At 36.7% G+C, this 15897-nt stretch overlaps 1 protein-coding gene across 20 annotated transcripts in view; it reads right to left on the reverse strand.

The window, feature by feature from the left end:
* The window catches only part of SLC38A9 (solute carrier family 38 member 9), a 108397-nt gene that overhangs the window by 25179 nt on the left and 67321 nt on the right, over positions 1 to 15897 (reverse strand). For 19 of the 20 annotated variants that reach the window (XR_013827507.1, XR_013827508.1, XR_013827509.1 and 16 more), the window contains one exon: positions 4812 to 4918. The exons of the other annotated variant lie outside the window; for it this stretch is intronic. Coding sequence is in view for 11 of the 19 variants with exons in the window: in XM_079916141.1 (XP_079772267.1) it covers positions 4812 to 4918 (107 nt within the window). In the remaining 8 variants the exon portion in view is untranslated. The remainder of the gene's footprint in view (positions 1 to 4811; positions 4919 to 15897) is intronic. 20 annotated transcript variants of the gene reach the window in all.

The raw sequence follows: 15897 nt of genomic DNA on the forward strand, positions 1-15897 counted from the left end.
TGAAACAAGAATAGTTATATGACACTTACTGTCAAACAATGAGTTTATTAAGAGAAACTTTTTCCTAGCCTTGAACACAGGAAATTTTCTCTCCACAGTCTTTGTATAAAGGATGTTGAGCAATTTAACAAAGACTATCGCAATTACAGTTCTTAATAAACAGTGAAGCAACATTCTGCATATGGCTTTCTTGTATTACCCTGAACCTTTGGTAAAAAGCCAGTTTTAACATTAAAATCTAGTGCAGTGACGAGAGAAGAGAGAAAGAAATAACTGATGTGGTTCAGTTATATATTTTTCTGAGACTCTAACATTAATATCATAGGAAGAAATCTTGGAGAAGACTTAATATGTTCTCATTGCAAGACAAATTTAAAGGCACTAGAAAAAATCTGCGGGATACTCTCCTGTTAACAGAAAGATCCACAGTTTGTAAACGTCAGGAAAGCAAGGGTAAGAGAGGTAGAAAAGCTAAAAACTTCTAGCCCCTACTATACACCAGGTCATGTTAAATACTTTTCCTATTTTATAATATTTGATTATGATTAAAAACTTGAGAGGTAGGTATCAAATTAGGCTATTTTTATATACAAAGAAAATGAAATTTGAAGATCACCAAGCTAGGAAGTTGGGAAAAATCAAGGTTTACTCAATTCCAACACCACTCACAGGTAATATGCCAGTCGTATGTAACCAGGTAACAATAAAGATGAAAATGGAAGAGCTTGACTTATATTCTTGCCCTAATTTGAGACCTAACTTCCTTCTACTTAGAAAGGCCCTCATAATGACTCTGCCAAACATTACTTGAAGCCTTCTCAGAATCCCCAGGCACAGTGAACTCTTCTTTCCTTTGTATTTCAGTAACAATTGTATAGACTCCTATTAGAACTTCATCATCTTTGTTTACATGGTTAGAAGCTATCAAATAGAATTCAAATTGTACAAATAAGGCCACAGGTAACTGGTTAAATTTTGCTTCCTTTGGGTTTAGTTTGCTTGTCTTTTTTCCAGTGTCTTAACATAGAAGGTTAGGTTACTGATTTGAGATCTTCTTTTCTAACGTAGGTGCTTACAGCTATAAATTTCTCTCTAAACATTGTTTTAGCTGCATCCCATATATTTCATTATGTTGTGTCTTCATTTTCAGTAATCTCAAAGTACTTTTCTAATTTTTCTTGTGACTTCTTTCTTGACTCATTAGTTATTTAGGAGTATGCTGTTTAATTTCCACATATTTGTCAATTTCCCAAATTTCTTTCTGTTTTTGATTTCTAACTTCACTGTGGTCAAAGAACATACTTGGTATGATTTCAGTCCTTTCAAATTTATGGACTTGTTCAGTGACTCAGCATATGGTCTATCTTGGTAAATGTTTCATGTGCATTTGAAAAGAATGTGCATTCTGTTCTTGTTTGAGAGAAGACTTTTATAAATGTCAATTAGATCAAGTAGGTTGATAGTGTTTTTCATGTTTTCTACATCCTTATTTGCTATTTGTTCTATCAATTATTAAGGGAGGGGTGATGAAATCTCTAATTATAATTGTGGATTTGTTTACTTCTTGCAGTTTTGACAGTTGCTGTTTCATTTACTTGGAAACTCTGTCACTTGGTGCATACGTGTTTAGGATTATTATGTCTTCTTGATGAATTGATCCTTAAAGATCATCATATAATGTTCCTCGTTATCTTTGGCAGTACTCCTTGTTCTGAAGTCTACTTTGATATTAAGACAGCCTCTCTTGGGGCTTCCCTCATGGCGCAGTGGTTAAGAATCCGCCTGCCAATGAAGGGGACATGGGTTCGATCCCTGGTCAGGGAAGACCCCACATGCTGTGGAGCAATTAAGCTGGTGCGCCACAACTACTGAGCCTCTGCTCTAAAGCTCACGAGCCACAACTACTGAAGCCCGTGCACCTAGAGACTGTGCTCTGCAACAAGAGAAGCCGCTGCAATGAGAAGCCCACGCACCGCAACAAAGGGTAGCCCCTGCTCGCCACAACTAGAGAAAGCCAGGGTGCAGCAATGAAGACCCAACACAGCCAAAAATAAACAAATACAAAACAAACAAACAAAACCCCCCAGCCTCTCCACCTTTCTTATGTTTAGTGTCTGCATGGTATATCTTTAAAGTAAATTTCTTGTAGACAGCACATAGTTACATTTTGTTTTTTAATCAGACTGACAATCTCTGTCTTTTAGTTGTAGTCTTTAGACCATTTTTAATGGAATTATCTATACTACTCGGTTTGAATCTATTATCTTTCTGTTTGTTATCTATTTGTCCCATATAGTCTCGTTTCCCTTTTCCTGTCTTCTTTTAGATTACTTGGGTATTTTTAAATATCCTATCACCACTATTTGCTATTATCTGTACATCTTTTTTTTTTTTAGTGACTGCTCTACAGTAAACTATGGCCCATAGGGGAAATCTAGACCACTGTCTGTTTTTGTAAATAAAAAGTGAAAACAAGAAAACACTCCCATTTACCACTGCAACAAAAAGAATAAAATATCTAGGAATAAACCTACCTAAGGAGACAAAAGACCTGTATGCAGAAAATTATAAGACATTGATGAAAGAAATTAAAGATGATAAAAATAGATGGAGAGATATACCATGTTCTTGGATTGGAAGAATCAACATTGTGAAAATGACTCTACTACCCAAAGCAATCTACAGATTCAATGCAATCCCTATCAAACTACCACTGGCATTTTTCACAGAACTAGAACAAAAATTTCACAATTTGTATGGAAACACAAAAGACCCCGAATAGCCAAAGCAATTTAAGAATGAAAAACGGAGCTGGAGGAATCAGGCACCCTGACTTCAGACAATACTACAAAGCTACAGTAATCAATACAGTATGGTACTGGCACAAAAACAGAAAGATCAGTGGAACAGCAGAGGAAGCCCAGCGATAAACCCACACACATATGGTCACCTTATCTTTGATAAAGGTGGCAGGAATGTACAGTGGAGAAAGGACAGCCTCTTCAATAAGTGGTGCTGGGAAAACTGGACAGGTACATGTAAAAGTATGAGATTAGAACACTCCCTAACACCATACAGAAAAATAAGCTCAAAATGGATTAAAGACCTAAATTAAGGCCAGGCACTATCAAACTGTTGGAGGAAAACATAGGCAGAACACTCTATGACATAAATCACAGCAAGATCCTCTTTGACCCACCTCCTAGAGAAATGGAAATAAAAACAAAAATAAACAAATGGGACGTAATGAAACTTAAAAGCTTTTGCACAGCAAAGGAAACCATAAAGTAGACCAAAAGACAACCCTCAGAATGGGAGAAAATATTTGTAAATGAAGCAACTGACAAAGGATTAATCTCCAAATTTACAAGCAGCTCATGCAGCTCAATAACAAAAAAACAAACATTTCTCCAAAGAAGATATACAGATTGCCAACAAACACATGAAAGAATGCTCAACATCATTAATCATTAGAGAAATGCAAATCAAAACTACAATGAGATATCATCTCCCACCAGTCAGAATGGCCATCATCAAAAAATCTACAAACAGTAAATGCTGGAGAGGGTGTGGAGAAAAGGGAACACTCTTGCAGTGCTCGTGGGAATGTGAATTGGTACAGCCACTATGGAGAACAGTATGGAGGTTCCTTAAAAAACTACAAACAGAACTACCATATGACCCAGCAATCCCACTACTGGGCATATACCCTGAGAAAACGGTAATTCAAAAAGAGTCATGTACCAAAATGTTCATTGCAGCTCTATTTAAAATAGCCCAGAGATGGAAACAACCTAAGTGGCCATCCTCAGATGAATGGATAAAGAAGATGTGGCACATATATACAATGGAATATTACTCAACCATAAAAAGAAATGAAATTGAGCTATTTGTAATGAGGTGGATAGACCTAGAGTCTGTCATACAGAGTGAAGTAAGTCAGAAAGAGAAAGAAAAATACCGTATGCTAACACATATATATGGAATTTAAGGCAAAAAAAATGTCATGAAGAACCTAGGGGTAAGACAGGAATAAAGACACAGACCTACTAGAGAATGGACTTGAGGATATGGGGAGGGGGAAGGGTAAGCTGTGACAAAGCGAGAGAGAAGCATGGACATATATACACTACCAAACGTAAGGTAGATAGCTAGTGGGAAGCAGCCGCATAGCACAGGGAGATCAGCTCGGTGCTTTGTGACCACCTGGAGGGGTGGGATAGGGAGGGTGGGAGGGAGGGAGACGCAAGCGGGAAGAGATATGGGAACATATGTATTTGTATAAATGATTCACTTTGTTATAAAGCAGAAACTAACACACCATTGTAAAGCAATTATACTCCAATAAAGATGTAAAAAAAAGTAATAATAAAAAATTAAAAAAATAAAAATAAATAAAAATAAAGTATACAGGAGGATAAAAAAAACAAATAAAACCAAAAGTATATTCTTGACTAGGGCAAAACTATTGTCTACTATTATTCAAAAATTTTTTAAAAATCTGAGAGGTGTGTTCATTAATATTAAAACCAGATAACATGGTATCAACAATAAAGGAAAATCTCAACCAAAAGTGTAAAAAAAAAAAAAAAATTTTTTTTTGCAACACAGTCACCACCCACTTGTTTTCATATTATCGTTACTTTCATGCCACAATAGCAGAGCTGGGTCATTGTAACTACATGGCCCACAAGGCCTAAAATATTTACCACCTGAACCTTTACGGAAAAGTTTGCAGACCACTGTTTTGTGGTTTAAATTTAAAAATTAATATCTGGTAACAAAAGTCAAATCCTCAGGTAATTACTCACGTTGTTTTCTTGGTTCTTGTTGTTCTTCAAGAGGGTGATAATACAATTATGAATAAAGAAAGCAAGGGTAAGCACCCCAGTCAGCTGTGGAAACTGAAATCTTATCTCTAGGAGAAAAAGGGGGGGGGGGAAAACATATTAAAACTGACAGTTGGAAAATGAATATTAGTAGCTGAAAGTTGATTACTAAAAATCAGTTGTCTCTGTTTTGTCCAGGGAATAAGAATATTAAAATGTCTTTACAAAGTTCCTCAAGGCTAACATTATACTAACAAATACTTGAAAAGGGAAAGAAAAGGAATCAACAAATGACTACTCTGTAAAGGTACTTTATATCAGTTATTTCTGTTTGAGGTCATACAACTAGTATGTGGCAGGGCAAGATCAAATACAGGGTCTGTCTGATTAGAAAATGGGCAGAACACCATGGAGAACAGTATGGAGGTCCCTTAAAAAACTAAAAATAGAACTACCATACGATCCAGCAATCCCACTACTGGGCATATACCCTGAGAAAACCATAAGTCAAAAAGAGTCATGGGGGGCTTCCCTGGTGGCGCAGTGATTGAGAGTCCGCCTGCCGATGCAGGGGACACGGGTTCGTGCCCCGGGTCCGGGAGGATCCCATGTGCCACGGGGCGGCTGGGCCCGTGAGCCATGGCTGCTGGGCCTGCGCGTCCGGAGCCTGTGCTCCACAACAGGAGAGGCCACAGCAGTGAGAGGCCCGCGTACCGCAAAAAAAAAAAAAAAAAAAAAAAGTCATGTACCACAATGTTCATTGCAGCTCTATTTACAGTAGCCAGGACATGGAAGCAACCTAAGTGTCCATCGACAGATGAATGGATAAAGAAGAAGTGGCACATATATACAATGGAATATTAGCCATAAAAAGAAACGAAATTGAGTTATTTGCAGGGAGGTGGATGGACCTAGAGTCTGTCATACAAAGTGAAGTAAGTCAGAAAGAGAAAAACAAATACCGTATGCTAACACATATACATGGAATCTAAAAAAAAGAAAAAAAAAAGTGGTTCTGAAGAACCTAGAGGCAGGACCAGAATAAAAACGCAGACGTAGAGAATGGACTTGAGGACACGGGAGTGGGAAGGGTAAGCTGGGATGAAGTGAGAGAGGCATGGACATATATACACTACCAAATGTAAAACAGACAGCTAGTGGGAAGCAGCCAGATAGCACTGGGAGATCAGCTTGGTGCTTTGTGACCACCTAGAGGGGTGGGATTTGGAGGGTGGAAGGGAGACGCAAAAGGGAGGAGATATGGGGATATATGTATATGTATAGCTGACTCACTTTGTTATAAAGCAGAAACTAACAAACCATTGTAAAGCAATTATACTCTAATAAAGATGTTAAAAAAACTAAAAAAAAAAAAGGGCAGAAGACCTGAATATACATTTTTCCAAAGATACACAGATGGCCAAAAGGCACATGAAAAGATGATCCACATTGCTAATCATCAGAAAAGTGCAAATCAAAACCACAATGAGATACCACCTCACATCTCACACAAAATAGCTATCATCAAAAAATCTATAAATAACAAATGTTGGCGAGGATGTGGAGAAAAGAGAACCCTAGTACACTGTTGGAGGGAATGTAAATTTGTGCAGTCAATGGAAAACTAAAAATTAGAACTACCATATGATCCAGCAATTCCACTGCTGGGTATTTATCTGCAGAAAATGAAAACACTAATTTGAAAAGATAATGCACCCCAATGTTCATAGCAGCATTATTTACAATAGCTAAGATATAGAAACAATCTAAGCGTCCATCAACAGATGAATGGATAAAGACGGTATGGTATATATATGTATAATGGAACATTACTCAGCCATAAAAAAGAATGAAATTCTGCCATTTGAAGCAACGTGGATGAACCTAGAGAGTATTATGCTTAGTGAAATAAGTCAGAGAAAGACAAATAGTATACGTTATCACTTATACATGAACTCTAAAAGATAAAATGAATGAATAGAACAAAACAGAAACAGACTCACAGATATAAAGAACAAACTAGTGGTGAACCAGTGGGTAGAAGAAAGGCAGGAAGGGCTAGATTGGGGTATGGGATTGAGAGATACAAAGTACTATGTATAAAATAAATAAGCAATGAGGATACATTGTACAGCACAGGGAAATATAATCATTATTTTGTAATGGAGTACAAATATATTGAATCACTACACTGTACACCTGAAACTAATCTTGTAAATCAACTCCACCTCAATAAAAAAAAATTCAGGTGTCTGACTGAATTTGTCTGACTCTGAAGTCCTTCCTCTTCTATTACTTGAATTTGCCAGAAAAATACTTAGAAAAGTCATCAGGGAAGGGAGAATTTGTCATTTAACATTCTTCAATGGCTAATCTAAAATGCATTGCTTAAAAATACTGGAAATAATTTAAATGTCTACATAGAGGGGAATGGCTAAACTATGATGCAGTTGCTCAGTGGTACATATTATGCAAGAATTATGTTCCAGAGAAAGATTTTATGCTACAGCAAATGTTCATAAGTCAAATAGCATGTATAATACAATTTTACTTTTATTTTAAAAAGTGTGTGTATGTGGAAAAAAAAAAAAAAAGACTGCAGAGATAGCCACAAAGTCTAAATAGTGGTTATCTCTGGTTAATGGAATTTATTGTAAATTAATCACTTACCTATATTCTCTAAATTTTCTACAATAAACACAATAAACATAGTTACTTTCAAATAAGAATAATAAAATAACATTTTAAAAGCACTGCCAATTTTTGTCTTTAAGGTTTGCTAATATAAAAATGAAAAAATTTCTTTTATGTAGAAAAAGATCATGATTTACTCAAAAACAGTGCTGCATCTAGGCAAAGGAGGTGGCAAAGTGGAGGACAACTCATCACAAGTGATTCCTTAGTGTAAAAAGTAGAAATGAAAAAAAAGCCCCCTGGCTTTTTACCATAATATTTTAGGAAAGGAAGTGAGAACAACTAAGAAGCAGTAGCTCTAAAAGAAATCAGGAAGTAAGATAAGAAAAATATTACATACTTTTGTTTTATATCAAGTTTTTTGTCTGCTAGCTTTCATCTGAATTTTTATCTGTGGAAGCAATTCAAAATGTATTTTTCTTAGGAAAAGTCTCTCCTTCTGTCTATAATCTTTTAAAATTTTACATGTCAGCAACAAAGTAAAATGTGGGGGCAATTTCCACTTCTGTTTTTTAAAAAACTCTTAAATTGGGAATAGAAGCATACTTTTTTTTTTTTTTGACATTCTGCACAAAGTGTAAAGGGTCTTTTTTTTTATTATGTGTTACATAGGCAAAATTATTTAAATCAATAAATTTTTAAGGAATTTCACATGTTCTGATTCTTTCCACGGCCAATCACATTAGTTCCTCCAAAGTCATAATCTTCAAGATAAGATAGCCCTTTCACTTCCCTGGTGGTGCAGTGGTTGAGAGTCCACCTGCCGATGCAGGGGACGCGGGTTCGTGCCCCGGTCCGAGAGGATCCCACATGCCGCGGAGCGGCTGGGCCCATGAGCCATGGCCGCTGAGCCTGCGTGTCCAGAGCCTGTGCTCCGCAACGGGAGAGGCCACAACAGTGAGAGGCCCGCGTACCGAAGAGTTTGACTGTTAGGTTTTTCAGTTTATTTAGCAGCTCTGTCTTGTAGTTCTTTCCCACTGATCTAATACATAGTTCTATGAGTAAAGGAAACCACATAGTTACTCTATGAAGTGCTTCCAATGATATGGGTTTATAGAAAAAGCCCCATCGGGATAGACCTCAACAGAAGGATACTTTCTCAACAAGAAAAAGAATGATCACTTTAGATCAACAGTTAGCATTATATTTATATAATTATATAGAGCCCCAAATTTTGGGGAAGATGATAAAATTATTATTTATACATGACAAGCCTAACTCAAGAAATAAGAAAAATCTCAAGTAAATGGTCTAATTTTACACTTAAAGAAACAAGAAAAAAAAGAACAAATGAATCCCAAAGTTAATAGAAGGAAGAGAAATAAAGATCAGAGTGGAAATAAATGAAATAGAGACTAAAAAGACAATAGAAAAGATCAATGAAACTAAGAGCTGGCTTTTTTTGAAAGACAAAACAGACAAACCTTTAGTTAGATTAACCAAGAAAAAAAGAGAGGACTAAAATAAATACAACTATAAATGAAAGAGGAGACACCATAACTGATACAATAGAAATATTACAAAGGATCGTGAGGCTACTGTGAACAATTATATGCCAACAAATTGGACAATCTAGAAGAGCTGGATAAATTCCTAGAAACATACAACCTACCAAGACTGAATCATGAAAAAACAGAAAATCTGAACAGACCAGAGATTGAATCAGTAATCAAAAACCTCCCAACAAACAAAAGTCCAGGACCAGATGGCTTCACTGTGAATTCCACCAAACATTCAAGAATTAATACCAATCCTTCTCAAACTCTTCCAAAAAGTGAAAGAGGAATGAACACTTCCAAACTCATTTTACAAAGCCAGAATTACTCTGATACCAAACCCAGACAAAGACACACAAGAAAAGAAAATTATAGGCCAATGTCCCTGATGACCACAGATACAAAAATTCTCAACAAAGTATCAGCAACCCAAATTAAACAATACATTAGGACTCTCCTGGTGGCACAATGGTTAAGAATCCACCTGCCAAAGCAGGGGGACACAGGTCCAAGCTCTGGTCCGGGAAGACCCCACATGCCGCGGAGCAACTAAGCCCATGAGCCACCACTACTGAGCCTGCACTCTAGAGCCCGCCAGCCACAACTACTGAAGCCTGCGCGCCTAGAGCCCGTGCTCTGCAACAAGAGAAGCCACCTCAGTGAGAAGTCCACACACCACAACGAAGAGTAGCTCCTGCTCACCACAACTAGAGAAAGCCTGTGCACAGCAACAAAGACCCAACGCAGCCAAAAATAAATAAATAAAATAAATAAATTTTAAAAATACATTAAAAGGATTACACACCATTATCAAGTGAGATTTATTCCAGGGATGCAAGTATGGTTCAACGTGTACAAATCAATCAAATCAATGTGGTGTGATACACCACATTAACAAAATGAAGAATAAAAATCATATGATCATCTCAATGATGCAGAAAAAGCATTTTACAATATTCAACATCAATTTATAATAAAAACTCTCAACAAACTGGGTATGGAGGGAATGTATCTCAACATAATAAAGGCCATATATGACAAACCCAGAGCTAACATCATATTCAATGGTGAAAAGCTGAAAACTTTTCCTCCAAGATCAGGAACAAGACAAGGATGCCCACTCTTGCCATTTTTATTCAACACAGTTTTGTAAGTCCTAGCCAGAGCAATTAGGCAAGAAAAGAAATAAAAGACATCCAAATTTGAAAGGAAGAAATAAAACTGCCTCTATCCATGGAGGATATAATACTATATATGGAAAACCCTAAGGATGCCACCAAAAAACTGTTGGAACTAATAGTCAAATTCAGAAAACTTGTGGGGTACAATTTCAACATACAAAAACCTGTTGGTGTTTCTATACACTAATAACAAACTATGAGAAAGATACATACCTTAATTAAAAATACTTTGCTAAAAAATGTCAAAAATCATAGATCACCATAACAATATAATAATAATGAAAAAGTTTGAAAATTGTGAGAACTTCTCAAATGTGACACAGAGATATGAAGTGAGCAAATGCTATTGGAAAAATGGTGCTGAAAGACTTGCTCAATGCAGGGTTGCCACAAACCTTCAATTTGCAAGAAAACGCAATATCTGCAAAGTGCAATAAAATGACGTATGCCTATAGGCTGTTATCCAAAGAAGACATACAAATGGCCAACAGGTACATGTAAAGGTGATCAATATCACTAATTATCAGGGGAGCACAAATCAGAAACAATGATAGTGCTTGCTTTGGCAGCACATATACTAAAACTGGAACAATACAGGGGCTTCCCCAGTGGCGCAGTGGTTAAGAATCCGCCTGCCAATGCAGGGGACAGGGGTTCAATCCCTGGTCTGGGAAGATACCACATGCCGCAGAGCAACTAAGCCTGTGTGCCACAACTACTGAGCCTGCGTTCTAGAGCCCATGAGCCACAACTACTGAGCCTGCATGCTGCAACTACTGAAGCCTGCGTGCCTAGAGCCTGTGCTCCACAACAAGAGAAGCCACTACAATGAGAAGCCTGCGCACCGCAACGAAGAGTAGCCTCCACTCGCCGCAACTAGAGAAAGCCTGAGCGCAGCAACAAAGACCCAACACAGCCAAAAAAAAAAAAAAAAAAAAAAAAAAGAAAAAGAAAAAGAAAAAGAAAACTGGAACAATACAGAAAATATTAGCATGGTCCCTGCACAGGATGACAACACAATTCGCGAAGCATTCCATATTTTTTCAGTATCCTGTAATAAGCCATAATGGAAAAGAATATGAAAAAGAATAAATATGTGCGTGTGTGTGTGTAACTGAATCACTTTACTACATACCAGAAATTAACACAGCACTGTAAATCAACTATACTACAATAAAAAATTAAAAACAAAACACAATGATATATCACACCTGTTAGAATGGCTATCATCAAAAAGATAAGAGATAACAAGTGTTCTTAAGGATGTGGAGAAAAGGGAACCGTGGTATATTGTTGGTGGGAACGGAAATTGGTGCAGCCACTATGGAGAATGGGATGGTGGTTGCTCAAAAATTTTTAAACAGAACTACCATATGACCCAGAAATCGCACTTCTGGGTATATATCCAAAGGACTATCTTGAAGAGACATCTGCATTATGTTCACAGCAGCATTATTTACAATAGCCAGGATATAGAAACAACCTATAAGTCCATCAACAGATGAATGGATTAAGATGTGGTATATATATACAATGAAATATTATTCAGCCATGAGAAAGAAGGAAATCTTGCCATTTGTGACATGAATGGACCTTGAGGGCATTATGCTAAGTGAAATAAGTCAAACAGAAAAAGACAAATAGTGTATGATATCATTTATATGTGGAATTTAAAAAAGCTAAATTCATAGAAACAGAAACCAGAATCCTGGTTATCAGAGGCTGGGGAGGTAGGGGAAATGGGGATATATTGGTCAAAGAGTACAAACTTCCAGTTATAAAATGAATAAGTTCTGGGGATCCAATGTATAGCATCATGATTATAGTTAATAATACTGCATTACTTGAACGTTGCTAAGAAAGTAAATCTTAAATGTTCTCACCACAAAAAAGAAATGGAAATTATGTGATGGAGATGTTATCTAGGTGCTATGGTGGTAATCGTTTTGCAATATACAAGTGCATCAAATATGTTGTACACCTTAAACTTACACAGTGTTATATGTTAATTATATCTCAGTAAAGCTGGGGGAAAAAAGAGTTCAAAGTAAGGGAGATGGAAAGAAAATTTTATATAAATAAATAAATATATATATGAAATCAACATCTTTCTTATATATCTATAATTGATTAGAAGATATAAAGAGAAATTAAAGAAGTCCATTCACAACAATAAAACAAGCATACATATTGTTAAATACTGTTAAAGGTATTCCTAGGCCATAACTAGGAATAACATTAACATGACAAATTTATATTAAAATATTATAAAACTTCACTGTGGCAGCCATGTAAATGTACTACTCCGATATCCAAGTGAGAACCTGATGCAAGGCATGCAGTGAGCTGATAAAACTCCAGCTGCAGCCTCTTTGGGCTGTGCTGACCTAATCAAGAAGTCACATTTTCCCTGGGCAGCTCCTAGCCAACGACTGAGCAAAGCAGAGTACTTGGGCCTGACCACTTTTGCCCAACCCTAGACTCCTCTGCAGGCAATCTTTGACAGAGCTTCACATTGGGTTGGCTAAGACTTTCTTAATCTATTCCTGCCCAATCCTCCTTTCCTTTTCTCCTTTTGTAGATTTGAGCTACAATAGTGTCTGATGTAGCTACCTACTCCTGCTTGCCCTCCTCTTTCACAAATGCTCCCCTGCAAAATTTCTTATACTTCTAACTCCATTTTGACGGCTGCTTACAGATATTGGAAGTTGTTTAAGAAAGCAGACTGTGAGATGGGATTTGGGCATGGGATCAGTCATCACCCATCTCTGAATTACCATGTCAGCAATGCTTTAGTGATATCCCAAGGTTCTAACAGTGTTTTCACTATCATTGCTTTTCTACAGATTCTATTGATTCAAAGAGGCTACAGCACCTCTGACCTCAACTTACCTTTTATGAGGGTGGTATCTGACTGCAGCAGCTGCATTATGAATCCTATTGTTAGGCAGGGAATTATAGGACTACTCTTCCTCTACCCTATTAACCTAGGGACACAGAAGCCTAACTCTTAGTTCAGCCAATCCCAAATAAGGGAGAAGGAGGGTCTCATAGCCAACCAGAGAGTTATTTCTAGCTTAAAATAGAAGACTCTTCATGATCTGGCCTTTGCCTCTTTATCCGTGTCTTCTATTACTTCACCAATAAGTATTCTTTCACTTCAGCCATCCGAATTCTTGTAATTTCCTAAATGGGTCATGGTATCTCAGGCCTTAACTGTTTCTTAAACATATCGATCCCTTGACCTGGCATAAACCCATTCCTCCAATTCTTCATTTAAAGAACTCCTTTTGGCCTTAAAATACTCTTATTTAGAACACTTCTCTGATTCCTAATTCTTATTTACATGCAATTCCTCTATACTACTATGTCTCTTGTGTATCTTCATACTGTGATCATTAATTCACAAAGCAGTCTTACAGCTCAACTGCAAGCTCCCGAACAGCAGTGGGCCATGTCTTTTTGGACAATGCATGACATAATCAGAGGCGTTCATTTATTTTCATAATAAAGGACTCTTGGCCACGAAAGTGGTCAACATTCTACTTTAAATGGCTCTTCAGAATGATTTTGCTTTTTGCTAAGATTTACTAGTTTTCGATAAGCTCTTTTCAATTTAGCTGATCTTTCCTGTCTTTTGGAGCGCTCAACATCTATTACTTCTAAGATGCCTCGTGAAGCAACTTGTTAGTTGATTCTTCTCTAATTAAGGCAGGTGATACCACTGTTGTTTCTAACTTGTCAAATTAGAGTGAGTGAATATCCAGCTTTTTCCAATTAACCAAAACTCTCTGAGTAAATTTCTTGAAAACCTAAGATTATCTTTAACAGCTCTATTGAGATATAATTTACATATCTTTCACCCATTTAAAGTGTACAGTTAAAAGTTTTTAGAATATTCCCAGAGTTGTACAACCATCACCACAATACCTTACTCCTTTCTATTGCCAAATAATATTCCATTGTACGGATATACCACATTTATTTATCCATTCATCAGTGATCGATATTTGGATTGTTTCCACCTTTTGACTACTATGAATATTGCTGCTATGAACATTCGTGTACAAGTTTTTGTATGAAAAATATGTCTTTTAAAGAACCCAGACATTTATACCATGATCAGTGTGTAGTAAATTAAAGAAGACAGATTCCTTCACAAAGTGGTTTTAAAGAAGCCCCAAACCTCCAATCATTCTCAAACTGCCTACTTTATTCCTCTGAGAAGTCATATTAAGAAAGGAAGTAAGCAGAGGGGGAGAAGATAATTGAATACATAAGACAGGTACTTAGAAAGTAAAAAGAATTTCTATAAATCAATATGAAAAAAATAGAAAATGGGCAAAAGACTTGAAAAGGCACTTGACAAAAGAGGAAATCCAAATTGGCAACGAACATATAAAAAGGTGTTAACTTCATTAGCCATCAGGGAAATGCAAATTAAAAGCACAATACCACTACACAACCACCAGCAAGGCTAGATGAAAAAGAAAACAGAAGTGTTGATTGATGAAGACATGGAACGGACTAGAACACTCAAACACTGCTGGTATGGACGTAAATTGGTACAACCATTTTGGGAAGCTGACTGGCAATATCTGCAAAAGTAGAATATATGCATACCCTTTGACCTACCAATTCCACTCCTAGGTTTATACTCAAGAGAAAGCAGGCATATATGTTCACCAAAAGATATGTAAGAGAATGAAGAGTGCTACAATAAACATAATGGTCGCAAATTGGAGACTACTCAAACGTCCCTTAATAGGAAAAAGATAAATTGTGGTATAGTTATAAAATGAAATACTAATGAGAATGAATAAAATACACACAACAATGTGGCTCAATATCACAATATAATGTTGATTGGAAGAAGCCAGACACAAAAGAATATGTACTGTATATTCCAATTATAGTCAGTCAAAAAACAGACAAAATTAATCTTTGGGGTTAGAAGTTAGAACAGGTGGTTATCTCTGCAGGGAGACAGCAATTGGTAGGGAGAATGAGAGGGACTTCCGGGGTGCTAGTAATTTCTGGTTTTGATCTAGGGGCTGGTTATCTGGTTTGTTCAGTTTGTGAAAATTTTGTGAGACTTTACTTTCTGAAAATACCTTTATTGTACTCTAACAGTTGAATGAGAGTACGGTGGGATTTAGAATTTTAAGTTAAAATAATTTATTCTGAGACCTTTGATGATACTACTATTGTCTTCTAACTTTCAGAGTTGTTGTTAAAACGGCTGATACTATTCTGATGCCAGACCTTTTGTACAGACTTGTTCTTTGTCCCTGAAAGCCCTTCTCTTTATCCCTGGTGTTGTAAAATTTCATAATGAGCTTTGGTGTGGGTCTTATTCACAATGCTGGGCATTTTGGGCCCTTACATCTAGAAACACATGCTCTTCAGTTCTGGGGGAATTTCTTAAATTATTTCTTTGATAATTTCCTCACCTTCATTTCCTTTCTTCTCTATGAAACTATTTTTAGCTGGATATTGGGCCACCTGAATTAATTATCTATTTTCTCATCTTTTCTGTCCTATTTTTTTCCTTCCTCTCTCCCTCCCTCCCTCCCTCTTTCTCTCCCTCCCTTCCTTCCTTCTTTCTAACCATCCATCCATCTGTCCATCCATCCACCCATCCGTAATCTCTAGTCTTTTGGGGAAGTTAGCTTTATCTTCCAAATTTTCTTTGAA

Source organism: Stenella coeruleoalba, assembly GCF_951394435.1.
Source record: "Stenella coeruleoalba genome assembly, chromosome: 3".
NCBI lineage: Eukaryota > Metazoa > Chordata > Mammalia > Artiodactyla > Delphinidae > Stenella > Stenella coeruleoalba.